Consider the following 16275-nt stretch of genomic DNA (forward strand, 5'->3'; position numbering starts at 1 on the left):
ACAAAGGGCAGAGTAAACAGTTGGGGTTTTGTGAGCATAACATTTCTGTTGAGCTATTAAACATTGTTGTGCGTAAAAGCAGCTGTGGCCAGCCTGTAAACAATAGCACTTTGTTCATTTACAAAAACAAACCACAGGCCAGATTTAGTGTAAAGGCCACAGTTTGTCAATACATTGCTGAAGTCTAGACATTTCACATGAATCAACTTTAAAAATTTTTTTCCAAACCAATTAAAGAAGACACTGAGGCTAATGAGAAAGGTGCCCGAGATGATTTCCCCCCAGTGAACACAGGTGGGCTCCTGGTGTTTACTGTTTCCCTCAGTATTTACACACATTTACTTAAACAGTCTGCTCTGGAACATGTCCTGGGCTGGCTTCAGGGTGGCTGGTCCACAATTTTAGGCTCCACTTCCTCTTCCTTAACAATGGCAATGTACTTGGCCACTTTGCCAGTGAGTTGGATGTAAAAGGGGGCATGGAAGGTGGTAACTGCAGTGACAGGGTTCCCTGTGAGTTTGGCTGGAGCTTAGCCTGGAGGACAAGGAGCTGAATGTGGGGAAAGAGTGGGCTGGTGATGGCATTGTGTGGCGTTGCTGAAAATTGTCTTACACACCAGCTGGCTCAAGCTATTAGCAACGCAGGTTCCAGATAAACATTTGGACACCAGCAGGGTGGGGTGCCGTCTCCAACATGCAGTTACTTGCTGTGTCAAAGGCATTGCTGAAATCTGGGTTATGTTGGCATTTTCCAGTGGCTTAAAAACATCAGCGATGGTGATGGTAATTGGGGATTTCTACACAGTTGAGCAAGGATCTGTTTGGTCTCTGAGCTTTCTAAAAAGAGACAATAAAATAATATTTTGGCTCCCTTCCCAAGTTTGTTTTTCTGTTTGCCTCGAGTGGGCTAGCAATGACATCAGGAGCTTTAAGTGACACACAGTAGGAGTAATCTGACAATTGTAATAATAGTAATAGTTTACCCATTGCTTTCTATTTATAAAACATTTTCATTTTTCCTAGTCCTCCCATAATCTTAAACTTTGTACAATGATCTCTATTTTACAGACATGGAAACCCAAAGAGAGAGGCCACAAGCTGGCCTAGGTTGTAAGTGGAGGGCAAAGACTGGGATATGTTGTAGGGTGCTCTTTGGCTTATAATTGTAGGGCTCTTTTCCACAGAGCTTATACACAGAGCTCTGAGAGGAAGAGAGGAAATGTGAAGGTGGGGTGAGTGGCAGGGGTGACTCGGAGAAACCATACAAGCTTCTCAATCTGGCCATCTTGAAGAGGAGCCAGGTCAGGGACTGAGAAGTCAGCAATTTACACGTGTGGAAGGGTGTGTGCAGTATGTGCTGTGTGTGTGTGTGTGTGTGTGTGTGTGTGAGAGAGAGAGAGAGAGAGAGAGAGAGAGAGAGAGAGAGAGAGAGGAAGAGAGAGAGAGAGGAAGAGAGAGGTGGGAGTAGAGAGAAGAGACTGTCTTGATTGGGCAGCCAGTACCAAACATTCCTTTTTTTTTTTTTTTTTTTTTCCCCCCAAACGTTCTTTTAACTAAATGTACACACTTCTCACATGTTTCAGTACCTGCTGTGGGGCCCCCTTCCTTTCATTCCCTACATTTTGCTCCCACACTAGCTTGGTGATCCCAGAGTTAAAGTCCTCTGAGTTTAATCCATATACTCTTTTGCATCCCAGTGATTGACATTTTATTGCAAACTTACCATGCCCCCATTTGAGGACAGCTGATGTCCGCTGCTGCTCCATAGCATTCTCAGTGACCTGCAATCTAGCTTCATTTCCATCACTGTTTTTTTTTTTCTTTTTTCTTTTTTTCCCCCTACCAGAGGAAGCATGTGAGAATGAAATCCATGAGAATAATGTAATTTTAGGCCAGATTTGCAAACTGGTGTCTAGTAAGCAGAATAGAGTGTTCAGCCATATCTTTTAATAAAAGTGTAATGGGTTATAAACTGTAAAAGTTAGATATTTCGTATGAATGTATAAGTTTCTGGTTTTCAAAGAAAAAACAAACAGACACAGACCCAGAAGCATTGGGCCACACCAGCTCCCTAAGGCTGCATGGCAACATGGGCCCGGCCAGACAGGGCAGCTAGAACCCTGCAGGGAGCGTGGTCTCTCCCCTCACACTGTGCTGAGGCATTGCAGGGGAATCTCACTAACTGTCGCCTGGCGAGCTCCTGTAGGCATGTACGCCTTTTAGGCTTTGTTTGAGAGCTACCCTTACCCGAGTACAAGCCCTTCAAAAACCCTTCCAACCCACTCCATGGTGTTTGGCACACATCCATGTATCATGGCCTACTCATCGAGAATGACTGCCTTCAGGAAGGCCTCAGATCTCCCTCATGGCATGCTTATGGAACTAGTGGGTTACAGCCTCTCTAAGAAGGTGGGAAAGAGGATGGGATAAACATAACCTGGTTATTGTAAGGGTCCTGGCTTTCATATTTGGTAACCAGTTATTTTTAATAATGTGACTAACTACAAAATAAAGAAGTGGGAGCTTAACGTTTTTGACATAAAAAGACCTACATACCGTATTTTCCGGTGTATAAGATGACTTTTGAAACGAAAAAAAAAGTCAACCAAAAATCGGGGGCAAAAGACCAAAATTGCACAAAAATTATCTGCAGATCTTGACGGCAAAGTAAGTCTTTTCTTTGAAGTGGGGGGTAGTCTTATACAGCGAATATAGGCCTAAACCTATGTTTTAACTGTAAAATTAGGGGGTCGTCTTATACGTCGGAAAATACAGGTAAGTAAAATAAATGAGAACCACCAGTGTGCCACTGAGGTGAGCATGCCACAGCATCCAGTGATATGCCCCTGAGATCGCCTAAGAGGAAAAAGTCCTGGCCTCTCAACCCCATTCCTAGCAGGGTTTCTGGGTACTGTGTGCATGCAACTAATAGCCCCCCTTTCACTTGAAGAGTGAACATGATTCTGTTCTTCACTTTTGCGTGTGCCCATGGCTACTAGGATCAGATACTAGTCCCAAGTCCCCACATTCCTTAGTAGTGCCTTTTCTCCTGCTTTCTGACATTTATAAACTAGACAGATGTGGTTTGAGCCCTAGAATTTTCTGGACACTAATAACTCATTTATTTAGAAGGTAGGAAGCTCACAAAAGGAGACATGAAACACTTCTTTATCCATCAGACCCTAATAGATCCCGAAACGGTGCTGTGAACTGAAATAGAAACTCAGATTTTGACATGATATTTAACTTTCCAGGAAGGAGTGCATATGCCAGGAAGGTGAGGGATGTGCATCATCATATAAATATTTTTTATAACTTCCATAACTTAATTCACCAGTGACAATGGCGAGGTGGTGTAATATACTGCACTATAAAATCACCATATTGCTTTCTGAAAGTTACATTAGATTTGATCAGAAAAAGAAGTTGAATTGTGTAGCAGTGAAAACATTCTTCATCCTTCTATCACGGAAAAGAGCCAAGCAGTAAAACTTCCTAACGTGCTTGCCAAGTCCATTAATACATAAATATAATCACACACAAAAGTAAAAAAATAACCTTTATCTTACTCAAAGTCTTTGTCTTATGAAAATAAGCCATCTTTTCCTTTTACCCAAGAGAAGGGCTCTGGGTGAAACCCTTTGCATTTGCTCTAATTTTGCCAGAACATTATTCATAGTAGTTGATGCACAAGCTCACCATCAACATCAGTCATACCACACTGAGCTCTTTATTTTTAAACCATAAATGTTCAGATTCAATAGGCAGATGGTAGCTACTGAATTCCCTAAAGTGATGCAAGTTAAATTTAAACACAAGTTGATGGTTCACACATTTGTGTAAGAAACTTGGATAAATCTGAATTGAATTTGATGACAGTTATATTTGAATTGTTTTATTGGATGGTTGCCTGATCCTGATGTGCTCTTTTTTATGCTTCTCCCTTCTTGAAGGTCTTTCCAAGGGTGACACTGCACAAGTGACCAACAGGAAATGAGCTAACAGAACTGGACCTCTAGATTGACTTGCAGGCTCTGGTTACAGAATAGGAAAAGCTGCGAACACTGTGAATTGTAAGTTTTTAGGAGGGTCTGTATGAGTGAGGCCACAGCCTTTTTCCTTCTCCTTGGATGCTCATTCAGGACCAACACTTCATAAGGGCATTCCAGGAAACTGATAGCATAGGAAAGGCCAATTGATCAGGGGATTCAGGGTAATAATAAAGCTTGCAGAGTTTTTATTTAGTAGAAATAATCTTCATGGCAGAGCAGTTAATCTTACTTAAGAAGGTTAAGAGATTTTATGTAAAAATTCACATTGATAGTTCTCTTGAAAAATTAAAGCCATGATAATACAGCTAATCTAGCCTCACACAGAAATAATTTCTTGTAGCTTCTCATTAGGCAGAAAATGAGCTCTCCATTCATCAAGTGGCCACTCGGCACTTCTGGGAGATTTGTGCTTGGCTCCTCTGGTCCAGGCTTTCCTGAGGACACACAATGTCTTCTGTGCATTACAGGCTCTGAAAATTCCCTCAGTAAACATGTCTATTTTGTATTGTGTACAGTTTTCCCAAAGTACATTTGATTATGTAATTTTTTGGAATGTCTGTGCTCTAGACAATTCTTGGAGTTTTCAGTTTCAATTTATACTTTAAAGTGTCCAGCTGAAAGTCAATTTTTACTATTTTACTTGGTACTTAAATACAAATAATTCTTATTTTCTTGTATCAGTTTTATCCTACCTTCTGAAAAATATTTGTGAAAGCAATTGGAAAGCTTAAAATTTGCAATGAAGATTTCATTTGCATTTTTGGATGATTTTGTAAGCATTTAAGGTATAGAATCAACCTGTCTAGTTAGAGGGTTTACACATTCAATCAGACCTCAAGCTACATGGCAGAGATGAAGGAGCTTCTGCATTTAACCTGAGGTTCAACCTTAAAACGTCCAGATGAGGGGACCCACTGTGCTGCTGATCTAATACGAGGCTTTCACAACATGCGTTGCAGAAAAGGCTTTGGAGAAAAAACCAGATATACTTGCATATGTATATGGTAAGTAATACCATATGTATATGGTAAGTACTATAATGCTAACCCTGTAAACTAGAACTTAAATAGTTTTTCCTTCATATAAGCATTAGCTGAGTAACTCTGATGGGCAATAATTGCTTTTTTTGGAGTGAGACCCATATGTACCATTCAATTGCTCACTTGAAAAGCCCCAAATGGTATTTGACTTTTAATCTTGCTGGCTGAAGACACTGCCATTATATAATAATAATGCGCTTCTGGTTTTTCCAATGTTAGGGTTGGAAAGCATGGCTTTTATGGCTGACAATTTTCATGGGAAAAATTCTGACCGACTTCAAGTCTCTAAGTGGCATGTTGTCTGGATTTGGTTGAAATGGATTCAGGAAAATTAAATGGCAAATAAAGAGGACAAAGTAGGTTTAGAAAGAAATTATTTATAATTTAATAGGGCTGTCCAACATTTGGTCACATAGATTATTCTGAAACCCAATTGCTTTCATGGTCTTCCTATCTAACCAGAGAGACCTGAATACTCTTAGAAAAAGCAAATCAAACATAGAAAAAAGATGCCATGATGAGACTTGTTGCTAGAGCACTGTATACTTAATGATGCCAGACTTTGGACTTAATCGAGGGCATTTCTGCAGTTTAGGACAGCTGTACAAAGCCTCAGGACACTGTATTTACAGGACTTACTAATACAGGGATCCAGATTCCACCACAGCTCCTCCAGTCAGAACAGCGTGGAGGAGCAGCAACCTCAGCATCTTTTCTTTCTATCTGTGTAAAAGCTAGTATTCTAAAAATATTTTCCTGGAAGAGGATAAAACTGTTATTATATATCAATTGAATATAAAGTATGGTTATGTAAGCCAAGCTTGCATGCTACTATTGCACAGGGCAGAAAGCAGTAAAGCAGGACGCGTGCTTCCTTGGGCATCTGGTACGAACAGAAGGAAGCTCTTGATTCAGTATCATGATGCCTCAGATTCCAGGAGTCCACAGGGAGCTGGCCTTGCAGTGTGAGTGCCCTGCTGACCTCTCAAAAGGGCACACCTTCCTCGCCAACATAAAAGAAATGACAACAAAAAGCAACAAAGCAAAGCATCTAAAACTCAAGGTGATACACCAGCTGTCTCAAACTGTGGCACTGTTAATTTCTTGAAGAGAATATATAATATTTCAAAATATTATATATACATATATTTCAAATGGTACAAAGTAACTATAGATCCATATTAGAAGACAGTTGCTCATTTTTCATAATCCCCATAATTTTCATTGAGAAAACCTTTTTTTTTTCTCTTTTTTTTCTGGAACCCACTTTCCATGATGTTGGCCAAATCTCCAGATCTTCCCATTCCAGGATCCTTCATGACACACAGTAAAAGCACTGTGATTATCTGGTAGCCAAAGTGCAAGTAAGAAATCCATTTGGCTTGTAATGTGCTAGATGTTTTAAATTCTTAAAATGTATTTTCCACAGAGTCGGTTTTCCTTTATTACTATAACAAATGCTTCTGTTAGGTTCTTGGGTGAATCTGAAACCAAAGAAAGACAGACATTTCAGGAAGAACAAAATGAAGATACAAAGAAAGGTGACAGAGCAGAAGATTTAGAACAACTTGAGTTTTTAGGAGGTCGATTCTTTCAGGTGATCTGATGTACAAAATGTTAATGTTTAGAGCAGCAGTTCTCAAATGGTGATCCCAGTACATTGACAGGCCACCATATTTTAAAAAAACTAATTTATTAAATTGATTTTGCCACAACTAAGGAGACAGACTCTCTGAGCCAGGTCTGGCTTTATGGTCGTGAGGCTGCGAAGAAGCACAGAGCCCTGTGCTGAAAGGGCTCTGCATTTGGTTTGATGACCTCTGCTGCCATCTTGAAATTATTAATTTTGGAAAAGGGGCCCTAAGTTCCTGTTTTGGACTGGACTCTGCACCCTATGCAGTCAATCTGTGTCTGATCAGAATTTGAACTGAGTAGGTCATTGTCCTTGTCATGTAGGCCTGTTGGAAGTGTAGAGGGCCGGCATAAGATGAAGTCATTGTCAAGGTTCTAGGACATAATATATTTTTCTTCATCATCTCTTAATTCTCTATAGTATTAGAAATCAATCTTAGCATATGGGGTTGTAGGAAGCCCAAAGTTGCATGACACTTCCCCAGGTATTATGCCAGATTATATTTTGCTGTTCTAATCTGCTTATTTTTCTTTCCAAGTGACTTTGATTTTCTCCCCATTTCTTTTCCTTCCCTTTCCTATCCCCAAACACCCAGTGCTCACTCTTCACCTGTGAATTATTGCAGCATTGCCAAACAACTTATTTCCTCCATGGAGAGGTCTGTCTTTCTAAATTAAGCCATTGTTTCTGCATATACAGCATAGAGATTTGTTCCTCAATGTATGAGCTATTGCCTTTCCAACTTTCAAACTTATATTTTGATATATGAGTTTAATGAAAAGAAATAAGCCAGCAGGTCTCTGAAACCATAGGAAAAATCTCTAGTTAATATCTAAGTTGGGTATTCTTGCCATAAACTACCAACAAGTTAAGGCTTAACTGTTAAGCAATTGTCAAGCAGAGACAGGGTTAAAATTCTACCCTGAGACTCCACCCTCCTCTTCAGGAGTTTGTCTGTCACCAGCCTTCTTCTACTGGATGCTTTCTATAGGCGGCATTCACTCAGGGAGCTTCCTCTTCCTTAAGATTTATTCTTTCAAATCTCCCAACAGCAACGCCCTTACCTAATTCTACCCATCTTCTTTCTGCATTATATTGTCACCCTGATCTAATTTCCCCAAGGTTTCCTTTAGCTTCTGGCCTGTTATCCAGGCTATTCTCAATCAGGGGTCTAGGGCCATAGTCAGCACACTGGGGCTCGGGAGCCACAGCAGCTCTTTGGCCCCTTGAGGTGGCTCTTCCACAAAATGCCACAGTCTGGGTGAGTCTATTTTGAAGAAGTGGTGTTAGAAGAAGTTTAAGTTTAAAAAATTTGGCTCTCAAAAGAAATTTCAATCATTGTACTGTTAGTATTTGGCTCTGTTGACTAATGAGTTTGCCGACCACTGGTCTAGGGGTTTAAATGAAACAGTGAATTTCTACTCTCTACCCTTTTAAAAAAAATCATCATAAACATATAGATTAGATTACACTCTGAAGCATCTATCTGCATTTAAAAGACTGCTGAGAATTTTGACTTAGATGCTTATTTGGGAAGTAAACCCTCTAATAGGAAGACTGACCAAAACAAAACTATGTAGGAAAAAACAATGAGGTGCCAGCAATCTTTTTTGCAGATATCTTTACATTGGAGTTACTTTTTAAAATTACATATAAAGTAAACTATCAGTTATCATTAACAATTTGGGTATGTTTCTTCGTGTTTTTCCCCCCTTTTTGAACTAGTCCTACACATAAGATTAAAAATGGTGATTTTTCTTTATTTTCCTTTTCAGTTTAATGAGAACTTGACTAATTTTTTTATACTAAAGATCACTTCTTAGTTAACAACAGAAAATAAAACACGTGATTCAAATTAAAGTACATCTGTGAATTTACCTCTTTCAAAAGCTAGCTTGCTAGAGTCCATACCTGAAGTCTGTGGACATATCATTCTCTAATGGGGAACAATACCCACTAGAAAATTTGGTACAAAACCTATTTCCAGAGCAGATGATCTGAAGACTATTGTTGGCATGGCATTTAGACGGAATGGAGAGCTCCTGCTTACTCGGTGCCTTTGTGTTTAAAAGTGGTTTTTTTCATTGTGAATTTCTTGATCAGGAAGGGAGAGAAACTGTTAACTCTGTAGGAATGTCTTAATCCTCTCAATGTTTAAAAGTGCAGCCTTGCCTGGCTGGTGTGGCTTAGTGGTTGAGTATCTACCCTAAGAACCAGGAGGTCACAGATTCCTGGACAGGACACATGCCCAGGTTGTGGGCTCTATCCACAGTGGGGGACATGTGGAAGGCAGCCAAACAGTGATTCATTCATCGCTGATCTTCTCTCTCTCCCTCCCTCTCCATTTCTCTTTAAAATAAATGAAAAAATGTGCAGCCTTTTATTAGTGTCTTCTTTTTCCTTGTCTCCAGACAGACCTGAGAATTCTCAGCTGAGTGGCTGAGTGGCGTGCCACGCACAGGGCTGCAGAGCAGCATTTCATTTCCTCAGTGGAGATGGATTCATGTCGTGGCTCTGCTTTCAAAGCCATGGCGAGGGCAGCTGTTTCTCCAGTACATTCCGCTGTCTGGCTGCACTGCGCCCACCCAGACGGGAGCAGGCACAGCGCGCTCCAGCCTCCATTGTTACCGTGAAGATTCTGTGCTCTGTACCCTGATGCCCGGAATGTCTAGGATGTATTTACAACATGCCTGGTGCTTCTCCAACATACTCTGCAGAAGTGGGCACAGCAAGGTGGCATTCATAAGTTCTGTTTTGTTTGCTGTTCACGTTCTAGCTTCCAAAGAGTCTCCTACTTGGCACTCTTAGAATTTCCTGTACTTAAATCCTGAAATAACTTGACTTGCATTATTGTTCTTTTCCTGAGTTCCAAGTCTGGAGGCATCATGAGAGCAGGGCTTAGCTTCAGTAAAGGGTAACCTGTTATCATTTGGGATAGGGACTAGAGATTTGCAGAAAATACAGGGTGGGCAAAGGTAGGTTTACAGTTGTAATAAAAACAATGAATACAATAATTAATAAATAATAATACAAGAATAAACTCTGTGTTTTGTGTACTCACAACTGTAAACCTCCTTTTTACCACCCCTGTATATCAGCAACATTTAAAAAATAATGGTTTATTTTTTTAAATGGTTTATGACCATTATTTTTAAATGTTAAAAATAATGCTCATAATTCTGGAATTACACTGGCCATATGCAGAGTAGCTTAACACTAACCTGTAAGGACATCTTCAAATTATTTGGTAAAATCATTTTTTTAAGGAAAATGTAACCAAAGGAAACCCTGAAAGCCCTCTCCACCAGGTAATTAAAACGGCTTCCACAGATAATTTGCATGAACCAGGTTTCTTTCTGTAGATGTTTCACTGACGTGAAATACAAGAATTCAAACTGAGCTTTTTGGTGCTCAGAAATGTATGTCAAAAAGCTAAGATGGTTCAGAAATATCTCCTGGCTGCAAGCCAGGGAGGTATGGCCATTTACTAGATAATGTGATCAGTCCGGGCAAGCAATTTTGACAGGCAAAGCATCTCCACTTATTTTATATATGAAAAAAGTAAGTGTTTAAAATGGCATCAGGTAGAATTACTTTTGTTTTCTGCATCACAAAGCTGCAAGAACCAATTTTATTTTTTGAAAAGATAATGCTGAGAAGAAAGATCAGATAAGATTCATAATATGGGAATTAGAATCAGAGATGCTTTTCAAAATTTGAGTCACCCTTTTGGAAGATTACAAGGTCAGCATCTTGGGATTTATAATTGGTGGAGTTTCCTTTAAAAAGTATCCAATGCATAAAATACACAAACATCTAACTACCAGGGCTGATAGCCACATGGTACAGATATATGTGACCATGGCTGTTAAAATAGTAACGTTCCTTTGTACTGTAAATAAATAGATGCTGCCTTAAATGTTTTGAGTACCCACCCTCCTCTCCCCACTTTCAGGACACCCAGATCTTCCTGTGGTCCCGGTTATAGAAGGTCAACAGCTGGCCTCCCTGGGCCTCTTCCTCCTGCTCCCGCATTGGACACCGATTCTCACTGGTGGAGTAAGCCCCTCAACACAGGTTGTTACATATTTTGAAGATAACTTCTGATTTAACTGGAGAGATCAAGGAATGATTATTCACATCACAAAAACCTTTCATTTCCCTATAAAATCATCATAGAATTCCTTTAAACAATATGTACTTAAATGTAGACCTTTTCAACAAACTATGTGGACAAATTAAACATCCTCATTTCATTATCTGAGCACCATAGATGTTGGACGAATTGTCCAAATAACGACCTCACTGCAACCTAACTTTATTTATGAGCCAGTAGCAGAAACACTAAACTGCTCAGTATAGAAAGTTAAGTTCAATCTGTAGCTTCTTGCTGATGGCTGGACACTAGTCAGAACGGTAAAGCATAGTTTCTGTTGAGGAAAAGGTTTCCCCCACTCCCCTGTTCAAACCTTCTCTGGATGATATTTGTACAACACAAAGGAAAACAGTATCATTAGTAACATGCACGAGACATTTGAAATTAATGAACTTACTCTTGTGGTCTTAATTTTATTGCCTGTAGCGCACATCCATCCGGAATTATCAGGGAGTGTCTTACATTCTTCTCCCTCAAGACAAGGCTCCATCTCACACCACCATTTCCCAATCACTATGGAGGCTGTTCAAAAACAGGAAACAAGTGTTTGCAATTCACTCAGACAGCCTGGGCACTGCTGGGGCTCGCTGGCAGATGTAGTGCTCTCTGAAGCAACCAGGTCTTCCTTACCCTTCCACAGCTGGCTAACAATGCTCTATTTAGAAGATAAGATTTAAATTTATGCCTTACAATGCAAATATAATTATGGTTTCATTAAACAGCATTTTGTCAAAAATTCCCCAGTATGATGAGATGATATGGACTGGAAAAACTTAATTTTTGGAAGAAGTTTTATCTTCCTATTTTTTTTGTAAAATCAAAATTGTGTACTATTTCTTTCCAATGAAGGGGACAAATTGCTCATTGCTGTTCAGAATGACAGCCATTCCCGCCCCCCCCCCCCCCCCCGAAAGACCAGTTTATTCATCCAGCTTTAGGGTTTATTCCAAGACCTAGGGCCTGTGAGAATTTTAACAGCCTATGAAAAGAAAAAAATGAATAGACAGAAAGTACAAAAGAAAACCTGCAGAAAAAGGAGTAATAATAAGTGAAAATATTGTTTACTGTCAAAAGTATGTTTGATGCAGGCTGTGTTTTCCATTGAGGATGTTTGACTTGATGTGGGTGAAACTTTCAAAAGCCAAGTCCCTGATGGAACAGCCCTGCATTCCCAGCCACATCCAGGTGGGCCCGGGGGGAAGCTGGCAGGGATGTAGGGGATGTTGACAGCCCACTCTTTTAGATGATGAGGTTTTTACACAAGCGCTGGCTGATCACTCAGCACGAGTGAGGAAGCTCCACATTTTTCTTAGCGCCCGGAGTGAAAGCCCTCTTGTGGACAAGAACCAGTCATTTCTGCAGCTCCCCCAGGTGCTGGCTGTCCCAAATCCTGCTCAGCTTTTCTTCCTTTCTTTAAAACACACACACACACACGCACACACACACACACACACACACACGCACACACACACAATATATATATATATATATTTCAGAAAGGAAGGGAGAGGAAGAGAGAGATAGAAACATCAATGATGAGAGAGAACCATTGACTGGCTGCCTCCTGCACGCTCCTCATTGGGAATCAAGCCCCACAACCCAGGCATGTGCCCTTGACCAGAATCAAACCCAGGACCCTAGAGTCCACGGGCCAATGCTCTATCCACTGAGCCAAACCGGCCAGGGCCTGCTTAGCTTTTCCATTCAAAATCTTCTAAACATCTGACTGGCTGATTTGCAGGACTGAAGTGTAGTGCTTTACATCATCACTGTGAGGCACATTCTTGCCCCTCCCCGGGGTTTTCCTGTTATTCTCATTGTAGGTTTCACGATGAAGGGCGCTGGGCTTCCAGGAAACGGCCTCACCCAGTTTCCAGTGACCACCCACACATGGCCCCCACCTGCACCTGGTCTCACTGGCTACTCTGAGGGACCTTAGAAGAGACAGAAGTATCCTGCTCCCCCTCCTCTGCCCGCTGACACCACACCCTGGTCTCTGCCGCCGTGAGAGAGTGTGATAACATTTCTTAAACTCTCACAACATCTCTTGGCCTGGCTCCTTTGGGCAGGGGCCTAACCATCACTACTCACGCCTCGCTTGGAAATAGCCATCATGACGCTTCCTTCTCACAAAAACAGAGAAACCAGGCCCTCTGTTAAGGCTGCAGAGCAGTAATAGGATGAGCAGAGAAGAGCCTGCAGGGAGGAGCGGGCACTTGACCCCTCTCCCCAAGGTCATCATCTCCCGCTGTGGCTGCGCCCTCCTCCCTGCAGCACACCGGTCCCCTCCTTCAGTCTCCCTTCCTCCGAGTCCAGGCTTCCTCAGTCTTTGGGTGAAAATGGCTGCAGGATCACCTGTCTACTCTCTTACATGGAAAGCTAGGGCTCTTTCCAAGGGTAGTTTGTTTGTATTGGATTTGTGCTTTATCTGTGGGTTAGACCAAACCATGTAAAATGCAACCCATTAGACATGGCAGCCCAGGAAGTCAGACCCTCCCACAACCCTGTCTGCCCACATCCATAGCACATTTCTGGGAAACTCGAGCAGCAGCAGGATGTGAATCCAGGACCCCCTGCATCATGGGGAAAGAGTTCTTATTGATGTGACTTACAATGTGACAATCTATCTATATAAAAGCCTAAGACCATCACAACTAAACAGGCTGTGTGGGTAGACCTGGCCAGGAGGGGGGATAGTAAGGAGTGACCAAATGACTAAGCAGGAGGCTGCTTGGGGTGATCAGGCTGGCGGGGGGGGGGGCGGGCATTTGGGGACAACCAGGCTGGTGGGGGGCAGTTGAGGGCAATCAGTAGGCATAGGCAGTTAGGGATGATCAGGTGATCAGGCGGGCAGGGAGGCAGTTAGGAGCAACCAGGCCGGCAGCGGGGGCGGGCAAGGAGGGGTTATCAGGCCAACCAGCAGATGAGTGGTTAGGAGCCAGTGGTCCAGGATTATGAAAGGGATGTCTGACTGCCAGTTTAGGCCCAATCCCCGGGTACAGCTAGAATTCCTGCCGGTAGTGTTCCCGCACGCCCACAATGTGAGCCCGCTTCGCTGCGTTGGGTCACACAGGCTGTCACCTTCACGGTGCCCACTGAAAGCTCACCTGATATGTCAGCATCCCTGCCCTGCATCCTCGCCATGGAGAACGAAACCCCCTGATCTTACTGCCTCTGCCAGCACCCCCTCCCTGCAGAGGCGCAGGGACACTGGTCAGAGGCTGCCCGCCTGCCTGCAGGGCCCTGCTCCCTTCCAGGCCGCCCTCTGCCCCCTCTGAGCTGACCTGCTTCGTTGCAAGCTAACCAAACTGCTCCTCTTTCTCTGAAGCATACATATCTTCTCACTGAGAATGTAGACCGTGGGAAAAGAATACGGAAAGCACACATATCCCCTTCACCTTAGGACTGTGGAGACCCCCTGGCTCTGGGGGAAGAAAGGGCTTTCTGAGAGGAAAAACGCCTGAAGGCCTGCCGTTCACTCCAAACCCCGTTACCTCGCTCTGCACAGAGCACCGCTTTGGCCCTGCCTCTGGCCTGCCAGCATCCAGCTCATTCTGGTTTCCCTCAAGATGCCTTCGACACTCTCATGTCTGATTTGTACACGGCAGGGTCATCTGAACGTGTCTCTTCATGCTCCAGGTCAAGCTGTGGTCTTCAATCCTAGTTATTTTCATAACTCGTATACCCTGCACTGTCTCTAAAAAGCTTCACAAAGAGAGAATTTCAAAATTCCTCCTCTTCGCCCAAACTGGAAGCTACATAAAATCTTTGGTTAACAAAAAGGAGCTAATATTCATGCTCTTTAACCATTTTTGTAATATTTTTCTTATGAATATATTTATCATAATAAAACTTTAATATTAAAAAGTCTTATATGCCTTGAATTATAATAAAAATGATAAAATGATAACTGACTTTTTGTAATCTTTTTATATGTTTCTGTGTTAGGTGCTTTAAAAGAATCATTTCAGTCTTCACAGCAACCTCCGAAAGTGGGGAGTACTCTGAACCCATTCTGCAGGCGAGAAAGCTGAAACCGTGTCCCAGCTGACAGGGAGGAAGTGCAGTCAACACTAGCACCCAGGCGGGCCGGACCACAGCGCTCCTGGTTTCATTCTTCTGAGGCTCGCTCATCCCAGTTTTGTGTCCAGGGTTCACAGAATTAACAGCATTTATTGACTGCTGAGTCATTGAATGAGCGCTCTCTGCTCTATTACTATGGAAAATAAATTTCACCTCAACACACTTGTGGAAAAAGAAATACATTTAGTTTCTTGTAAAATTAAGTTAATTTAAAAATAATTCAGGCAAGAAGGCAGTTTATATTATGCTTAGTTCTTCCTAGTCTGAGCCACACATGGTTTAATTTCATTAGTTACAGAATTTTAATAAAATTCCCACTAGTGAATACGTTTGGAAGCCATGAGAAACTTCGGAGGTGGATGCATAATTCTGCAAAAACGTCTCTCCCTGAGAAGAACCAAGTTAGTGAAATTCTCAGCTGGAAAGCCCTCTCTCTAATCTGTGGCGATTACAAACGAGGGTCTGAAAGGTGCCTTTAACCCCGGGGTTCTGGGATTTGCTAGGTGACTGTGCCATGTTCAGAAAAATAGCTGATCTTCAACTTTGTAAAGAAAGCTCAGCTTTCCTTGAGAGAGTCTCAAACCACCAAAGCCACGTTCATCATGAGTCTCGATCTCACCCTTACACCGGGTCACATTGCTGTAGAGAAAAAGAGAGACTAACGGAGAATCCATCTGTCTTTCAGGGATAACCCTTAAGTAGGCACACATCCTTTCTATCTTATTGTCGGTTGCTTGGAGGCATTTTCCTGTGGGAACAGAACAGGGTACTAATAAGCAGGGGCTTAATACACACAGCAAATACACACTGCATTGTTTAAGAAGTGTAGTCCTTTTCTATAATTTCCATAGAAATAATGTTTGAGTTTTAATTCAGTGCTTTCCTATGTAAAGCACTCCCCAATTTGTGGAGACTATAAAATAACATAACCTAGCCCTGCCCTCAGAGCTCACACTTCAGCTCAGCGTCTCCACAGGGGCACATAAGCGTTGAGGCCTGCATTACCACAGGAAGCACAGACCAGCCAGGTGCTGGGCCAGCAGCAAGCCCTGCATTGTGCCAGCAGAGCCGGCTCCAGTGGACAGCAGCCAGAGGGAACCTAAACAAGGGAGCTCTCAAAAGCAAGGAGTTTGAGCTTTATTTATTTTTTTTAATTTTAATTTTTAAAGGAATGGTAAGTCACCAAAGATTCCTATTGGTGAGCAAAGGGAAGATCCTATTACAGGGGTGGCCTGGAAAGCACCAGCAGAGCATCTGGCATTGGTATATTTACTAATATACTAACATTACCTATCACCATCACCTTGGCAGT

At 42.1% G+C, this 16275-nt stretch overlaps 1 protein-coding gene across 2 annotated transcripts in view; it reads right to left on the reverse strand.

Annotated features, from left to right (window-relative positions):
* Positions 1–5030: 5030 nt before the first annotated feature.
* TAFA1 (TAFA chemokine like family member 1) overlaps positions 5031–16275 on the reverse strand; it is a 481796-nt gene continuing 470551 nt past the window's right edge. For both annotated transcript variants that reach the window (XM_084901728.1, XM_084901729.1), the window contains exons 4-5: positions 11278–11402; positions 5031–6575 (exon numbers count right to left, since the gene is read on the reverse strand). In XM_084901728.1, coding sequence (XP_084757854.1) covers positions 6558–6575; positions 11278–11402 — 143 coding nt within the window. In that variant the 3' untranslated portion in view covers positions 5031–6557. The remainder of the gene's footprint in view (positions 6576–11277; positions 11403–16275) is intronic.

Source organism: Pipistrellus hanaki, assembly GCF_964339955.1.
Source record: "Pipistrellus hanaki genome assembly, chromosome: 13".
Lineage (NCBI taxonomy): Eukaryota > Metazoa > Chordata > Mammalia > Chiroptera > Vespertilionidae > Pipistrellus > Pipistrellus hanaki.